Below are 16,923 nucleotides of genomic sequence, written 5' to 3'. Positions count from 1 at the left end.
AGAGACATCAACAAGTCCTGCTGTGCTAAAAGCCAAGGTAAATAAATATGTTTTAAGACGTGATTTAAAAACAGATAAGGAAGGTGCCTGTCTAACATGTAAAGGCAACTCATTCCACAATTTTGGTGCTGCCACAGCAAATGCCCGATCCCCTCTGAGCTTATGATTAGTCCTGGGCACACTCAGGAGGAGCTGGTCTGCCGACCTGAGGGACCGGAAAGGTATGTATGGATGAAGAAGCTCAGAGAGGTACACAGGGGCAGCATTGGACAAACATTTAAAAACAAATAAAAGCAGAGTTAAGCAGAATCTATCTTTCTTTGTGGAGAATACTTGGATCAAAATTCTATTTGATTGCCACCTTTTTGCACCTCTTCACTGGTTTTCATTGCTTGGCATTTAAGCGAACATAAATCTTGGACCTTTTAACCCATTTTTCCACAGGCAGCACTGTTATGGTCATTCCAAAGCCCCAGTGAGACCGAAGGTGACAAGGAATTTGGCTTTAGAGCCTTTAAATTTTGAACCTCCCACACCCTTATGGAATTTAATTACAAAAACATCACTAAAACCATTCCAATTTTACGAGCTCACAGCAAATACAAAGAATTAAGCATCTAACATAACGCTATTTAACTATAGTGAGTTTAATGACATTAATGATTATAGAAGAATCTAAATGCAGCTAATTAAACTCTGTAACTATAATGATTTCAATCCATTACTTAACATGATGAATATAATTCTGTGTTATTCTGTAGTTCAATTTGTAGTCATTAAAATACCAAGTTCACCAAACATGCACTACATTGCTTCACTCTTTCAAACATATCTCAGCGATCTCTTTGCCTCAGGCAAGCGCAGGAGTGTTGGCCTTGCTCCATTGGATCTGGTCTGTCGGTGCCTCCTTATAAAGGAGGAGTGAATGTCTGAGGGTCTCTTAGTCTCTTCTCCCAGCAGAACTGACGCTACTGCTGCTTCACAATCAATGAAGTGCAACCCACGGTGCTAGTTGTCCTCTGCTGGTCCTCTGCCCACCCTGCTGCCTTTTTTAATTCTACATTTTTCACGACTCCGAAAACAGGACTGACTGCAGCAATTGCACAGGAAGCTGGCTTGTAAGTCAATGTGAAGAAAGTCTCTTAATACTTTTAAAGATCTACTACCTTTCTAAATGTCACATTTAAGAGTTTGATTTCTCCAAAAAACAACCTGCTACACTCTGATTTGATGTGAAGACCTCTTTTGTACAGTGTAATTTTGACTTTAATTTGTCGTTGCTGTATTCTCTAAGGGGCAAGGATGTTTCTTACACCACTGCTGCTGGCCACAGCACTTTCCAGCATATGGGCCCAAGACTTTTACCAAGCGAGGAAAACCATCAAGAATTCTGGAGCCAAACCTCTTGCTGCAAATATCTACAATGATCAAGGTAAGAAATAAATGAATAAAGAAGACAGTTTTTAAAGTGATGCATTAATATTTCTTCATTCTCAAAACATAAGCAGTATATTTCAACAAAATAAGAAACACAAATTCATAACCCCAACTGATTTTGCAAAACCTTTTACATCTTCTCAATATAAATTTTTGGATTTGTTACAAAAATTGCAGCATTTTCTCATCAAATTGATTGAGATGCAGTCAATCAGTTAATCAGATAACTTGTTCTGTGTGGTCACAGCCATCCTTGATGAAGACTGTAGCCTGGAACTTGCCTTCCTGTTGGACAGCTCTGAGAGTGCAAAAGACAATCATGAGGATGAAAAGCAGTTTGCCATGAACATGGTGGACAGACTCCGAGGTGTCCGGCTGCAGACTGGACGCAGCTTGAGTTTGAGAGTTGCTCTGCTGCAGTACAGCAGCCACGTTATCACAGAGCAGACCTTCAGAGATTGGAGAGGAGCAGAGAATTTCAAGACCCAAATAGCCCCAGTAGTCTACATTGGGCATGGCACCTACACCACGTACGCCATCACCAACATGACCAAGATTTACCTGGAAGAATCCAGCCCCCACAGCATCAAAGTAGCAGTGCTGCTTACAGATGGTGTTTCCCACCCAAGGAACCCTGACATTTTCTCTGCTGTTGCTGAAGCCAAAAACCAGGGCATCAAGTTCTTCACTTTGGGCATCACCCGAGCAGCCAATGAGCCGGCCAATGTTGCTAATCTCCGCCTCCTTGCCAGCTCCCCTGCTTCTGTCTTTCTCCGTAATTTACAGGATAATAACATAGTCGAAAAAATCTCCACTGAAATTGTGAGTATTTAGCATTAAAGCTCATCTCTCAGTAGACAAAACAAAAAAGAAAAGTGATGTATTTGCTTTGAATGGGAGTTGGTACATTGATATGCAAGCTTCATGAAATCTTATAGAGATGAAGTGATGACAGTGCTGTGGAAAAAACAAATGAAAGATGTTCATGTCCGTTATGGATTTATGCCTTTCTCCCGAACCTTTAAAAAGACACACAAAGGAAAAGCCCCCAGGATTTTCTTTTCCGTCTGGTAATCTCTAATTGTATTACTGTTGATATTAAACTGCCTTAACAATTAAAATTAATAATTGGGTTAAGGCGGTTAGATTTCCTGTGGAATAATACATGGTGTGCATATATCCATTTCCATTGCATCTGACCACTTTATTTATTACACACACTCATTCACTCATTGTAACTCATCATTTTAAAGGACTTTAAAAGTTAATAGATAATACAAAGTTAAGATTTGTATACCAAAATCTCATTATTTCCTAAATTTTTATCAAAACCAATGCATGTAGACACGTAAGTTATGCTGAATCAAGACAACACATCTTGGCAATAACAGAAGAAACCTAATAAGTGTCTGAAGTATGTTTGTACAACTGACAACAAGTCCATTTCTATTTTCTTTGCAGATTGGCTTAGCTGATGAAGATGTAAGTACAAGTTACAAATATTAACTCACACGAACTGTAGATATTTGATATTCAATAAAATGTCATTAAGTAGCTAAATTATTTAATTTAATTGACTGTTAAAAAATGGCTTTTATCACAGTTTAATAATCGTATCTCTGCTCTTTGAAGTGCCCAGTGGCTCAGAGATGTGCTTGTGACAAAGGAGAGAGAGGACCCAGTGGGCCTGCAGTAAGTATGAAAATACACCATAAGCAATGAGTTTTCTTTGAAGTGTCGCACTCATCGGTGAGAAGGATTTCAGAAACATTTTATACGAACCTGATATTTTAGTTATGATTGCTGTGTTGTTTTTGTTCAGACGGGATAATTGCTTGCTTTTTAAATGCAGCTTAGAGGCATTTGCACAAACAAAGAGGATGGGTGGTTCAATCCCACCATCTTAAAGAAGATTAATGAAAAAGGACCAGAGACTTTCATCTTCTATTTGAAGAGAAATATATTTACTTACCCTCATCTAGTTATTATACTAATGTGACATCGGATGTGACCCATGGAAGACAGAAGCATCACATTTAGAGCTTCCTGTAAAACTGATTCTTTGGCCATAGTAAATCTCACTAATCTTGCCATGGTCAATGGGACGAGGATAGAAGAATACTTACACAAGATGATCTGAGCTGTTCTACACACATACTCACATATTTTACTCATAACAACTTTAGTTTAAGCCCTTCTCCTGCTCAGATAACGTGGTCAAGTTATCGGCAGACAGTCATATTACTGACTGACAACTACTGTGAGACCAGGTGCTTTCACCACAGAGAGATTCTTCACATTCTTACACTCAGACTAAGAGGTTCTCATAATTGCTCTTATTGGTAAAATTACCACAAACTAGGGATTTCTGATGAATAATAACTGACACACACTATCCAGGTGCAGCTCAAAACAATGACCTATGGCCATGTGGACAAGATGTTTCATGTTTCATATTTTCAGCGATCATACAGATCTGTCAGAAAGGTCCCTGACCTTTTTCCACACGGTTACTCGGCAACAACTTGGTTGAGGTTAAAGGTCATAGTGTTATCTGCTGAAGTCATTTTGTGCACAGCAACAAGAATGCAAAATTTACAAAACAAATTATCAAATCTCTATCTTGATTTTGTTGCATTTTCCAGGGAAAGAAAGGTCGCCCTGGTGATGATGGAGCCCCGGGGCCTAAAGGGCAAAAGGTGTGTGCCCTTTGATAGATATGTGGACTGCTCTGAATGTTAAGCTCTTAGCTTGCAGAAATATTCATGAGATACTTAATACTTCCGTCTTTTGCAAAAAGACGTTAGGCTTCCCTGAACTTACAAAACTCGTGCTTTTAATTCACTTCTTCGCTTGTGTCCAGTGGAGTACCACAAGGTTCAATATTAGGTCCGATTTTATTTTCCTCATATTCATATTACCTTGTATTTAAAAATATGTGAATAACAATCTGTTGTTGCTCTTCCTTACCTCTAATATACTGGTGACAGCAGGTAAGAAATGAGGTTCATAAGGGTAACTTTAGTGCCTATGATGATAAACATGCATTTTGTATAATAGCAGACATTTTTTCCATGACTATAAATGCTTGCAGAGCTTTCAACCCATGTTTACGTCTTGTAATTAAGAGCTACTTTGTAATTAAAATGTTTAAGAACTACATTTACATCTTTCCAACATTGCTTTACATGCTAGTATTGATTTACATTGTAACTATGAAATGTCTGTGTTGTCTTTCTTAATCTTAACTTTTATTTACTGGCTTCCATTAAGTATAGTGACTATGAGGTCTTTCTAAATTATTTCAGAATTATTATCTGAATTGCTTTAACACACTAATAATGTACAAGTATCCATTTTTGTTTCTAAACCTGTTTCTAATCCCACCTAAGGGTGAAGCAGGATTAAGTGGAGTACCCGGGCGAGAGGGTCCAGAGGTAAATGACACTATTTGTGATCAGCATCTTCATTGTTTCTGAAACTTGTTCACACATGGCGTCTCAATCATGTTTATTTGCAGGGAAAACCAGGTTACAGAGGAGATAAGGTATGAAATTTAGATTAGTAACAGTGGTGGGATGTTTTGGAGCGAATTGAAGCCTGAACTGTTTTTGTAATTTCTGCGCAGGGTGAGAGGGGTGAATGTGGCACTCCAGGAATCAAAGGAGACAGGGTATGACATTGCTCTTGGTATTAAACATTCTAACATTAACTAACATTTTCAATTTAATGGATTTTACTAATTGTGTATATGGTAATTGGGTTTATGGTCTGTTTCCTATGGTTGTTTAATGTGTTTCAGGGTCCTGAGGGGTCAATAGGAGAAAGAGGACCCCGAGGCCTGCAGGTTAGTATGAATTCATGTGTCTTAACATAAATTTAATAAGCAACTTAATAAGCAGACAAAACAGAGCAGCAAAGTGTTATACCTCAGAATCAGTGGGTACTGTCTTCATCACTGTTTTTCATCAGTTTTTAGTTGCAACTCATATTTTCTCCTGTCTTTGTCATCTTGTTCAGTAGTAGCCTTCATGCCTTAGTGTCACCTGTTTGTTTTCTTCCCCTAATTTTATCATGAAGCATCATTTTTTTGTGTTGTTTTGTTTGTACTTGCTGCTTTTGTTTCCCTGTGATCATCTGGCATCACAGGTTTGTGGTGTGGTTGATTTTTCACACCTGAGCTTTGTTTCACTTGTGTCTTGTTTTGTAAATGATGCTTTGTGTGTTTTAAAAAGGATAGACCATTAGGAATTATTGAAGATGATTTGTTGAAATATAGCATTTAGTTGAGCTATTTGGCAATTAGTTAATGATAACCCATCGTAACAGAATGCCTGCAGTGATAGGAATAAAGACAGGATCTCCTGGAGTCTAGACACTGGTGCCGGCGAAGATGAAGATGGAGATTTGGATAGAGCTGTGAGTGACCAGGTTCAGCAGAGATAGGGACAGGGAAGCAGGCAGATGAGTGATTACAGATTTTCCTTATTAAACTTACACATAAGCTTCATTTGAAATCCTGTCAGTTTCTTTTTTCTGGTGCTTAACCATTTCATGTCCTGCATTCTTTTGGATTATTACCTTTGAATTTGTTTTGTTATGCACTTTAGCAATTAGCATTTAGTAACGCTGTTTTTTGCTCCATTTACTAAACAGTTCAAATGTTTGTGTCAACATTTGAACTGATTTGAACTGCACACCCACAATATTGTGATATTTCAAGTGATGATCAGTCACCGTATGCTGTTCTTATCCAGGGTTTACCAGGACCGCATGGAGACAGGGGACCTGAGGGCCCCCAGGGAAAGCAGGTCTGCCACTTTCTGACAACTTTTACTTATCCTACCATGCACATCTGCTGTGACCTTTGCATTTCCTCTTATGTTGAGTATAAACAAGAGGTTAGAGTTTTTCTACCTCGGTAATAACTCTATAACACAGAAGCCGGTTGTCTTCTAATAGACCCCTGCGTGAAGACTTGGCAATGAGCCAATGTCTTCCCCATCATTACTTCCATTCAGGAGCTCAGGGAAAAAAACATAATGAAAAAGTCTCACTCTAGGCTCTCCCAATGGCCCATATCCTGTGTCTAAATACAGATTATGGGGTGCCCACACCATCTTCAGCTTTTCCAACAAGGCTTGCACTTAATAACACACATGGAAAGTCTGTGTATGCTCAGTGTCTCACCATGTGAGGACCTGTATGCATTTGGAAAGATTACAAGGAGTCTTGGTGGTCCCTATGCAATTTGTGCAAGCACACAAGCAAGTCGAGTAGCTGTAAGACAAGTCTTTGTATTAATTCCTTGTATCAGTTCAGATTAAAACTGTAGACAGAGACTTTATTAAACAGTCTAAGTGATTACATGATTTTGAGCTTATTCTTCTTATCTTTAGATAACAGCTACCATTACCCCAACTTTGAGATTCACCTTTGATGTAGTAATGACCTTTGGGCCTTCTTAACCTTATACACAGGAAAAAATAAAACATTTCAGTCCTTTTTCCATCTTTTTCATACAATGAAACCAAGCTACTAAAGGTTTAAATTAAGTGGTAACAAACGATGAGAGATATAAACATTGTCGTTCAGTACGTCTATATGCTAATGCTTGCAAGTCCAACATACAGTTGTTTAAATAATATGTTTGTGAATACAGGGTGAACGGGGCCCATCCGGCCCTCCAGGAATTCAAGGGGAGACTGGTATTGGGCTTCCTGGACCAAAAGCAAGTCATGTTATGAACTTTCCTCTGAATATTGATCGTCGTGATTGTGTTTGGGTGACTAATTTGCACTAATATTTCTCTTCAGGGTGACATGGGATTCCAGGGCAGACCAGGTCCTCATGGTCCTCCAGGAGTGGGTGAACCCGGCCTTCCTGTAAGTTCAGAAGCATCAGAGTCTGTGCTACAGTTTTATAGCTGTGAAGTCAGTGTTGGTGTTAGTGGGAGATCTGCTCTCTGAAGAAAGTCTGTATTTTGACTTACAGCTAGCTATATTGTACGCTGATTATCTTTACAGGGGGCGCAAGGACCACAAGGTGTTCAAGGGGGAAAAGGACCCCAAGGTGAAGGGTTTCCTGGGCCAAAGGTATTTCTTTAAATCTATCATTAGAGAATAAAAAATTTGGGGTTGTGTTTAAAAGGCAGGCGAGTGAAAGACAAATGATATTTTTGAAAAAATATTAAACATTATTAGTGTATCCTCCACCAAGGCAAATGTCCTACATTGCATTTAAGATAAGATATAATTTATTAATCGCAGATTTTGGAGGAAAAACAAACCTGAACCAAAGCCCATTTTAATAGGTTCTTTCTTCAGCCATGCTCCACTTCTCCCCAATTTTTGATAAATGTGACACTGGTAGTTTTGCATAATCTTGCAAATAGAGGAGGAAAACACTATTTTGAAACCATAAGAAATATGGCAAAATATTGATCTGAACTAATCTGAGAGTGCTTCACCTCTATATCACGACACTGAAAACACACCTCTGATCTCACACTACTAGACAAAATGAGTGCTGCAGATAATCTGCCTTCATTATAATGATCTTTAAACTAACTACTTTCATCATTACCAACTTCAAAATCTATTACAGTAAATATTCCATGAATCATTTGCTGTATCTGAAGGTTACAAAGACATAAATTGTGATTAAATAAGCTCCTCAGCGAGCATTACTAAAAGAAACAAAGAGTGTATGATTCAGTCTCAGGTAACTAGTTGATACACATCTGTCAAAATCAGCCTCTGTTCCAGCTCACTGACTCACAATACAGGCGTTCACTCAAGCGTGTATACACACTCTGTTGTTAAGCCTAAAAACTATGTTTTCCCCATGCTGCCACATGCTGCATTTTAAAACACACAGCAGACGTCTCATTCAAATAGAGATAGCTGGGATTCAACCAAGGGCTTAGCAAGACATGTTAATACTAATGACAGCAGGTCTTACTGTGTAGCAGCAAAGAAAACAACCTAACCACAGCGAAGTAAAAACATTATGATAACCGAGTAAGAGTAAAAACCTAAAATAATGTTAGCAACACTCTCTTTATAAAGTTGTTGAAGTTTCTGTGTAAAGAATTCTAAAAGCAGTTTTATTTGTTGAGGGAATTAACACTGAAATGTCCTCAAGCAGTTTTAATCGCTTTCAGACTTTCTGGTGATTATACTTTTTACTATACCATCCTATTGAGAAAAAACCTCCTCTCCATTCAGATTTTTTAAATGAACAAACACTAGTTTAGATAAAAGTATTGTACACTCAAAAATTGTCAGAAAGACAAACAAACAAAAACATGTCATTCCTGGGTCATGGGATCATTGTGAATCACTCAGCAACAGGAGCAAACATGCCCTCCTGCCATGCTTTACTGAAACAGTGGGATTTGGCTGTGACCCAATCTTGACTAATGGAATTAACCTGACTTTGGTCTACAGGGGGATCGAGGGCTGCCAGGGCCCAGGGGACCGTGGGGACAGCAGGGTGTAGGCATCAAAGGAGAAAAGGTGGGTTGTAAATGAAGTTAATTAAGAAAATTCAGTGCAACAACAAAGACTGTTCAGAACAAAGGCTCTAATGAAATCCACAAGGGGAAACTCTAGAAGTCCTTTAGGCTACAATTATAAAAATGTTGTGACTGAGTGAGGCAAAATACAGGAGTGCGTTAGATTAAACATCTGGTTACTGTGGGAATGTTAACGGTAGTGCATACAGCAGGGCTGCACTATATACTATACAGTTAGGTAGCTATAACACAATCTTTCATTGGCTGCTTGTGAGTTAAACATTTATTAACCTGAAAAAAGGTTGATAAACACAACAAATGTGAAAATACAGTATATGAAGATAAAATGAGTCTGGGAACTTACTGTACATAACCATATTCTGTATGTGTGTACAGGATATGATGAAGTGTAATCTATAAAATAAAAATGAGTTTTTGTTTGCATTGCTGTTGATCTTTACAGTCTTTCTCACGATATGAGTTTCCTATACACTATAATACTAATTCTAGCATTTTCAGAAACAAACTAAAACCCACCGGGAGGCTGAGACTGGGCCTGCATACTTTTGTGCAACAATAGTGATTCCCTGAAATCAAAATCAACTTTAAATCTTTATTAATGAAAGGGAAACCAAAAGGACACAAATTTAATGCAAAGTGCACAAAAAAATCTCAGGGATCACAAAAGAGGAAAGGGATCCATTCACCCTCTCTTCTACAGCTAACACTGGGTGAACACATGAATGTTAACAGTAAGTATTTATGATTATGATGGTTTATTCCCAGGGAGAACTGGGCCAACCAGGATTGCCAGGGCCAACTGGACCAATAGCAGTGGGCATACAGGGAGAAAAGGTCAGGGCGACATCTTTATCTAAATGCTATTTGATTGCCTTTATTTGTTCTGACACATATGCTGAGGAATTGGAATGCAGTAGCACCACACATTAAAATAACCCTAGAATCATTATTATTATTGTACAGGGAAATGAAGGACCAAGAGGCCCTCCAGGAGTCAGAGGTCTTCCAGGAGAAGGTCTACCTGGGCCCAAGGTTTGTTAAAAAAACCCTTAAGATGCATATTCAGATTATTCGGGTTTACTTGTTTACTTTAGTCACGCAGACAAGATAAGAACTTGATTCCCGGTCAGTCTAGAACTAACTTTACCCTGTCCTGTTATATCAGGACAAAATAATTTAGCTGCTTGCCATAGTTATCAAACAGAGACAGCAGAAAATTAAAACTACTACAAATGAATAAAATAAAAGGTAAAATATTTCAAATTTAGAATTATTATTAAATCTGAAATATTAAGTTTTCAGATTTAAGTTTAATTAAACGTGGTAGGATATGACTAGAATATGACTTCTCTTCAAAGGGAGACCAAGGTTTACCAGGAGAGCATGGAGCTCCAGGAGAGACAGGTGTTGGTGAACCTGGGCCAAAGGTAAGATAAGACATTTCCTGAACAAAGTGTGTCAGGCTAATCCTGGTCTAGCAGCATAAAACAGTACTGAATACAGCAAAAGCTGGATGTGAAAACATTCTGCTGTTACAGGGAGAACCTGGAGCGGCAGGAGTGAGTGGCCTGCCTGGTCTGCCAGGAGAAGATGGAGCTCCAGGGCAGAAGGTAAAGCAGTATCTGACTGATCATTTTAACAATGGTTATGAAAAAAAGTCTTATTATTTATTGAATAAACCCATTCGTTCTTTTAGGGTGAGCCTGGTTTGCCTGGTTTAAGAGGTTCTGAGGGGCCACAAGGAGTTGGCACTCAAGGCGAGAAGGTATGTTTATAATTCAGTAGTCTTGTGTATCCCACAGTTTTCTTAATGCTACTCACAAAATATATTTGGTATTCACTCCCAGGGTGACCAGGGTGTTAGGGGCATCCGTGGGTTACATGGACCTCCTGGGGTCTCAGGACCATCTGGACCAAAAGTAAGAATTTCACAGAACATGATGATAATATCTTACTGTGGTACAAAGCGTCCGTGATAGTGTATACACATTAACCCAAACTTTGAACGAAGCCAAAAAAATGAGTCTTCTACCAGTTGTTGGCAGCACACTTGTTGTTAAAATAAAGACAAGTGTGAATAGGATCTTAAGTTCCTCAACAACTTCCTTCCAGGGCGAACGCGGGATACCAGGCCAGCAGGGCATGCCAGGGCAGCAGGGACGGTCCATAGCAGGTGCAAAGGTAAATAAATTTTCTCTTTACACTGATCTTGGTAAGCATCCACCAGTGTAGTCTGATGCAACATAATGCATCAAAAAACTGTTGCTGTAGTCAGACTTAACTGTCTCGCGTTCAGGGTGATATTGGTCCCGCTGGCCCACCTGGTCCTATTGGAGAAACAGGCCATGGACTACCTGGTCCAAAGGTAAATGCAGTCCTAATTTATTAGACGCACTGATTAAAACACAAAGGTTTGGGCCTCATTGTTGAATTTGTTGTACCAGGGTGATCGCGGCTATCCAGGTTTACCAGGTCCTGCTGGCCCAAAAGGCCAAGGCATCCCTGGCCCTATGGTTAGTATCAACTGCCAAGACATGACAAATTTCTAAATGTTTTTCCTGCAACTCTGTAATTAGTTAATGTTGTGCAAGGTTGCTAAAACTGGAATAATCTCTGTACTTTATCCAGGGTGCTCCAGGCCAGCCAGGACTACCAGGTGAGCCCGGCCCAGAAGGAGTGGGATTTCCTGGACCTAAGGTTTGTACCTACATGCTACGTGATTCTGGGATAATCTAGTTAGTCTGTTATTATAGTTTTTGCATCGCTGTTTTTTGGGAGGTGGGTTTGATATGTATAAGGATGCCTGTTTTATACTATCATGTCTTTTTCAGGGAGACATTGGGTTTAGAGGATTGCCAGGTTTGCCTGGTCCGCCAGGAGAAGGCTTACAGGGACCACTAGTAAGAGCGATTACAGTTTGATCTAATTGTTTTTAATTCTACATGCTAATTCTAATGTTGACAAATTATAATATTGAAAGTTGTATTTTGAACATATTTAATGTATGTGCTGCTTTGTGTAGAATATGGATTCACTAATATACTTGAAATTCTATGTGTTAAGGGCAATGTTGGAAGGCCAGGTCCTCCAGGCCCAACTGGACCTCAAGGAGAAGGTATTCAAGGTCCAAAGGTAAGTTTTTTATATGTTTTGTATATTCATTCATTCATTTTTGTATATGAAAGAGTGAAGCGGCATTTTATTGGTGCTGACATGTTTCACAAGTGAACTGCCTGGCAAACCGGCCGCAGGATAAACACAAAAATAATTTATGACCTTTCTTGAGTTTGGATCTCTTCTGTATGATTCAGTGAATAACACAGTCTAATTTCAGGGTGAGCCAGGATCGCAAGGCATGACTGGGCCTAGAGGGCCTCGGGGAGATGGGCCTCCTGGAGAAAAAGTGATGAATTTACATGCTGCTTTCAAATATTTTATTGATGTTGGATTACTTGGTCTCTGACTGATAATTTATTCTTCTGTTATGATAGGGTGATCGTGGACTACAGGGTGAGAGGGGGATAAAGGGTACAAAAGGAGACATGGGAGATCCTGGAGTCCCTGGTGAAATGGTAAAATAGACCAAAATAACAACGAGTAAATAAATTACTCATATATGTGTTTTTAACAGCACAAAACTGAAACGTGAATGTTGTTTTTCATCCTTTTTCAAATTACAGGGAAGGCCTGGAGAAAAGGGAGAACCAAGCCTCACTGTAAGTTCAGTAATTCAACATTTTTTGGGGGCCATTCAAAAAAGTAAAAACATTTTCCACTGACATATGTTTTCCATATTTTTCAGAGAGAAGAAATTATTAAGCTGATCAAAGAAATCTGTGGTAAGATTGAGCCTTGTCTATTTTAATAATGATTAATAAACAATTGTGTAGAAACAGACAATGTGGCAAAGTAAAATCTGCAATTAAATCTTTTAAATCTGTGTGCAGAGGAGCTTTGAATTCATTACTGTCATGCTGGTATTTTATTAGTTTGCCAAAGCAGCAGCCAAAAAATATATGATTATGCCATTTGTTTGTCTGTATTTTTGAATGTCTGCATTCTAAACCATAGACTTTAAATGCCTTTACAATGCAACACGGAGCACTGACATTGGCACTGATGGAGGATGTGCTCAGTATGTGCCCCTCTAGTTTAAACTTAGTCAAACATCTATGGATGTTTTGAACAAGAAATTAAAATGTTTTGATGACAGGTTAAAGTACTTAATACTATTCTGTTTAGTAAGCAAAGTGCATGTAAAGACTGCAGTGCTTAACAAATGCATTAGATCATCTGTATACAGTATACATGCACTAGTGAGATAAAACAGAAAATGCTAGAATTGCACTCGCAAAACCTGGAGTGAAGACTTCTTAAACAGGGTTTTAGTAAATTAAAAACTATAATTAGCCATGGTATCTTCAGAATAAATTGGAATAAAAATATTCCACTGACACTTCAAATCCACGAGAACTTGTATTAGCTGAGGCAAGAACTAGCTAGTGGCCTAGTCGACACCTACTTGTCATAAAGTTGCCTGACCCTAGCTTGTTTATCATTTTAATAGCTAAAAGAGGGAAATTAGCTTTAAAGACCAAAATCTGTTTGTACCAGACTGTCAACATGCATATTTTTGTTGTAAAGTTGGTTATTTTGAAATTTGAGTCTGTAGGGACTGACTCAGTTATGGAGCCAGCCTCAAGTGGCCACTGGATGAACTGCAGGTGCCATCATAGCAACCAGCTGCAGAAGCAACACTCCTAGGTTTAAGAGGGTTTATTGTTATTGCAGATTGTGCCAGTATGAGTAGCCGCTGATGGTCTGCCTTTGCCCATAAACTGCACATGTGCAATAAAGCAGTCATGTACTAACTGCACTTTATACCTTTTCAGGATGTGGCATCAAGTGCAAGGAAAGGCCAATGGAACTTGTCTTCGTCATTGACAGCTCAGAGAGTGTTGGGCCTGAGAACTTTGAGATCATCAAAGATTTCGTCACAAGGTTAGTGGATCGGACCACAGTTGGCCGCAACGCCACCAGAATTGGCCTGGTCCTCTACAGTCTGGATGTTCATTTAGAATTCAACTTGGCTCGCTACATCAGCAAGCAGGACATCAAGCAGACGATCAGAAAAATGCTTTACATGGGAGAGGGCACTTACACTGGCACTGCAATTAGAAAGGCGACTCAGGAGGCTTTCTTCAGCGCCCGCCCCGGTGTCAGAAAAGTAGCCATCGTCATCACTGATGGTCAAACTGACAAACGAGAGCCTGTCAAGCTTGATGTAGCTGTGCGGGAGGCTCACGCTGCAAACATTGAGATGTACGCCCTGGGAATTGTCAATTCCTCTGATCCAACCCAGGCTGAGTTCTTACAGGAACTCAATCTTATAGCCTCAGACCCAGACAGTGAACACGTGTACCTCATTGATGACTTCAACACGCTAACAGGTGAAAGTCAAAGCCAGATACTTTAAATATCGTGAGGAGATTTAAAATGCCTAATAATCCCACTTTTTCTTTCATTTTTCCACAGCACTGGAGTCCAAACTTGTCAGCCAGTTCTGTGAAGATGAAAATGGTGCCTTTATTTACAATCACATTACCAATGGACACCGGAATGGTAACAATGGGCTTAGTGTTAGTGGAAATAATGGAGCAACTACTAATAACTATAATAGCTATGGCAACAATGGTTACATTTTTGGAAACAATGGATATGGGAACAGTTATGAAGAAGAAATCCAAAACCATAGACACACCAACAGCCGTGGCCGTGGAGACACTTTCACACTGCCCATCAGTGCCGATCCTCTTCCTGTTCAGGTCTCGTCTTCACTGTTTTAATTACATAATACTTTGTTACTTACAGTAAATGTATTTATTGCAATATTGAAACACTGTGCTGCTGTTTCACACAGGTAACAGAGGATGATGATGGTGAAGATTTAGATTTAAGGGCTCACGTGCGGGGTGACAAGCATCTGTCTAGAGTCAACAAAACAACATTTATATCACCTGGTAGAGAAAGTTCTGTGTCCAAAACAACTGTTGTATCATCTTCATCATCATCTGTATCTGGAATATCTTCATCAACACTGACTTCAAGTTCCTCCTCAAACTCAAATCAGTTACAGCCTGTGGTGATTCCAGTTCAGCCTGGAGGTGAGTACCACACTCCTGTACTGGATATGTCACAGAAAGAAAAACATAAAAACTAAATGAAAATTACCTGCTGAGGCAAATCAATACACTGTGTTAATAAAAAAAAAAGGTTGTAAGCAGTGTGGGGTTGTAGTACATGGAAATTCTCCAAAGTAGAGTCGTGAAAAGGGAAGATTTCAGGGGACTCTGTGCAGTATTGCAGTCTAACTTGTAAAAGTTTAGTAGCAATAACTTAAAGCAGCTGTTTTCTGTATAACTTTATTAGTCTCTCACATCATTTTGGAATTTTGGCCCAACTGTTACAGTTTTTCTTTAGTATGTTAAATTTGCAGAAATTCATTTGTACACATCTCTTTTAAGGTCCTGTCACAGCATTTCAGTTGAGGGTCAAGATCTTCATTTCCATTGGGCCATTAAAAGACATTGGTTCTTTTCTTTTTAGCCTTTTTTTTTTTTTTTGTAGCTTTGCTGATGAGCTTGGTATCAATGTCTTGTTGCAAGAACTAATTTTGACTATACACTTTAAGAAACCTTGAATCTATCAGCGTTAGCTCTGTCGGGAAAGGGCTAAGTCTATTCTTCTAGCACATAAATGTTTTTTTTAGTAAACATGTGTCTCACATACCATTCCCTCGTCTAGATCCCCGCTGTGACCTCAGCTTGGACCAAGGCACCTGCCGAGACTATATCATACGCTGGTATTATGACAAGCAGGCCAATGCTTGTGCACAGTTCTGGTACGGAGGCTGTGGTGGAAATGGCAACCGTTACGAAACAGAAGATGAATGCAAGAAGACTTGCGTTCTGCTCAGAAGAGGTAAAATCTGTAGATTTTAAACAGTAAATGTGCATTTTTGTTTATTGGTGTTTCTTCTGTGAGTATCATTTTGTCACTTCATTGTCCATTTCAGGTGGATAAAAGGAGGAAACAGCATCACTAGGAGTCCAGCTCTACAACCTTCAGCTTTCCTCATTTTAATGAGATGCCTTGTGACTCTTGTGTCACAGTTGGCCTTAGACACAAAAATATTTTTAATAAATAGAAAGACAGCTGACATGTTCCTGGTTTAACAGAAACAAAATCAGATTGACTTTTATTTTATTAAAAAGCCTTTCTTACCTCGGCGATATTGTATTGTCCTTCCTAGGCTTAAACTTCTATGGATTATTCTTATACCTCACCCAGACATGCAGTTTATATATGCTGAATATATTTAGAGTAAAACAGCATTAGTGAAATGTTTTATATGATGCTGATATATGTGTTTTGAGTACTTTTGTGTTTTCCTGTTGGTTTTTCCTGATTCTATTGCAATGTGTCCACATGGGTAAAACTGGCAGCTGTAATAAAGTAACAAAGGTGTTTTACTACATGTGTCCTGCTTCCAGAGGTCTGCTGCAGATCAGATCTTCTTCTTGATGCATTCTCAATCATCCAGGAAAGTAAATCTACAAAAGTTGATTCTGTTCATCTGGACGTAGCGTTTTGTGGGAGAAAGGTTTCGTCACTCATCCAAGTGGCTTCTTCAGTCTCAGCTGACTGCAGGTTTCCCCAATCTTATAAACAGTACATTTGCATAATGACTAAAACCAGCCCACTGAAGTAACAATGGGCTGGGAGGTCAGTTCTTTAATCTTAATTATGCAAATCCTCATGACATTCTCATGAATTTTCTAAACACCAGGTCTCTGTGGCTTTTAAACCCCAAAACACGCTGCGCCAAAAATTGGTCCACCCCAAGGATCGGGTCCCCCAACACAAACAGAGTAACATAGTGTACG

The 16,923-nt window shown here is 39.1% G+C and overlaps 1 protein-coding gene across 2 annotated transcripts; it reads left to right on the top strand.

Moving 5' to 3' along the window:
* Positions 1-191: 191 nt before the first annotated feature.
* col28a2a (collagen, type XXVIII, alpha 2a) lies at positions 192-16,512 on the top strand. 2 transcript variants are annotated; one of them, XM_085434029.1, is made up of 37 exons: positions 192-1,118; positions 1,295-1,432; positions 1,685-2,259; positions 2,899-2,919; positions 3,070-3,129; positions 4,083-4,136; positions 4,830-4,874; positions 4,958-4,984; positions 5,066-5,110; positions 5,240-5,284; positions 5,767-5,856; positions 6,195-6,248; positions 7,100-7,168; positions 7,254-7,322; positions 7,464-7,532; positions 8,889-8,957; positions 9,743-9,811; positions 9,941-10,009; positions 10,336-10,404; positions 10,516-10,587; positions 10,674-10,742; positions 10,825-10,896; positions 11,090-11,158; positions 11,274-11,342; positions 11,422-11,490; positions 11,606-11,674; positions 11,809-11,877; positions 12,041-12,109; positions 12,312-12,380; positions 12,469-12,549; positions 12,658-12,693; positions 12,780-12,816; positions 13,870-14,427; positions 14,513-14,802; positions 14,898-15,141; positions 15,782-15,958; positions 16,053-16,512. In XM_085434029.1, the coding sequence occupies exons 2-37, from the start codon at positions 1,303-1,305 to the stop codon at positions 16,058-16,060; spliced, it is 3,756 nt and encodes a 1,251-aa protein (XP_085290155.1). In that variant the 5' UTR covers positions 192-1,118; positions 1,295-1,302; the 3' UTR covers positions 16,061-16,512. The 2 variants fall into 2 exon arrangements, with proteins under 2 accessions (XP_085290155.1, XP_085290157.1); XM_085434031.1 differs by lacking the exon at positions 5,767-5,856.
* The last annotated feature ends 411 nt before the right edge of the window (positions 16,513-16,923 follow it).

This window comes from Copadichromis virginalis, linkage group LG16 (assembly GCF_057382275.1).
Source record: "Copadichromis virginalis isolate Kocher_CV1m ecotype Utaka linkage group LG16, C_Virginalis_male_GT1.1, whole genome shotgun sequence".
In the NCBI taxonomy this organism is placed as follows: domain Eukaryota; kingdom Metazoa; phylum Chordata; class Actinopteri; order Cichliformes; family Cichlidae; genus Copadichromis; species Copadichromis virginalis.
This window is presented reverse-complemented; position numbering and strand designations above follow the sequence as displayed.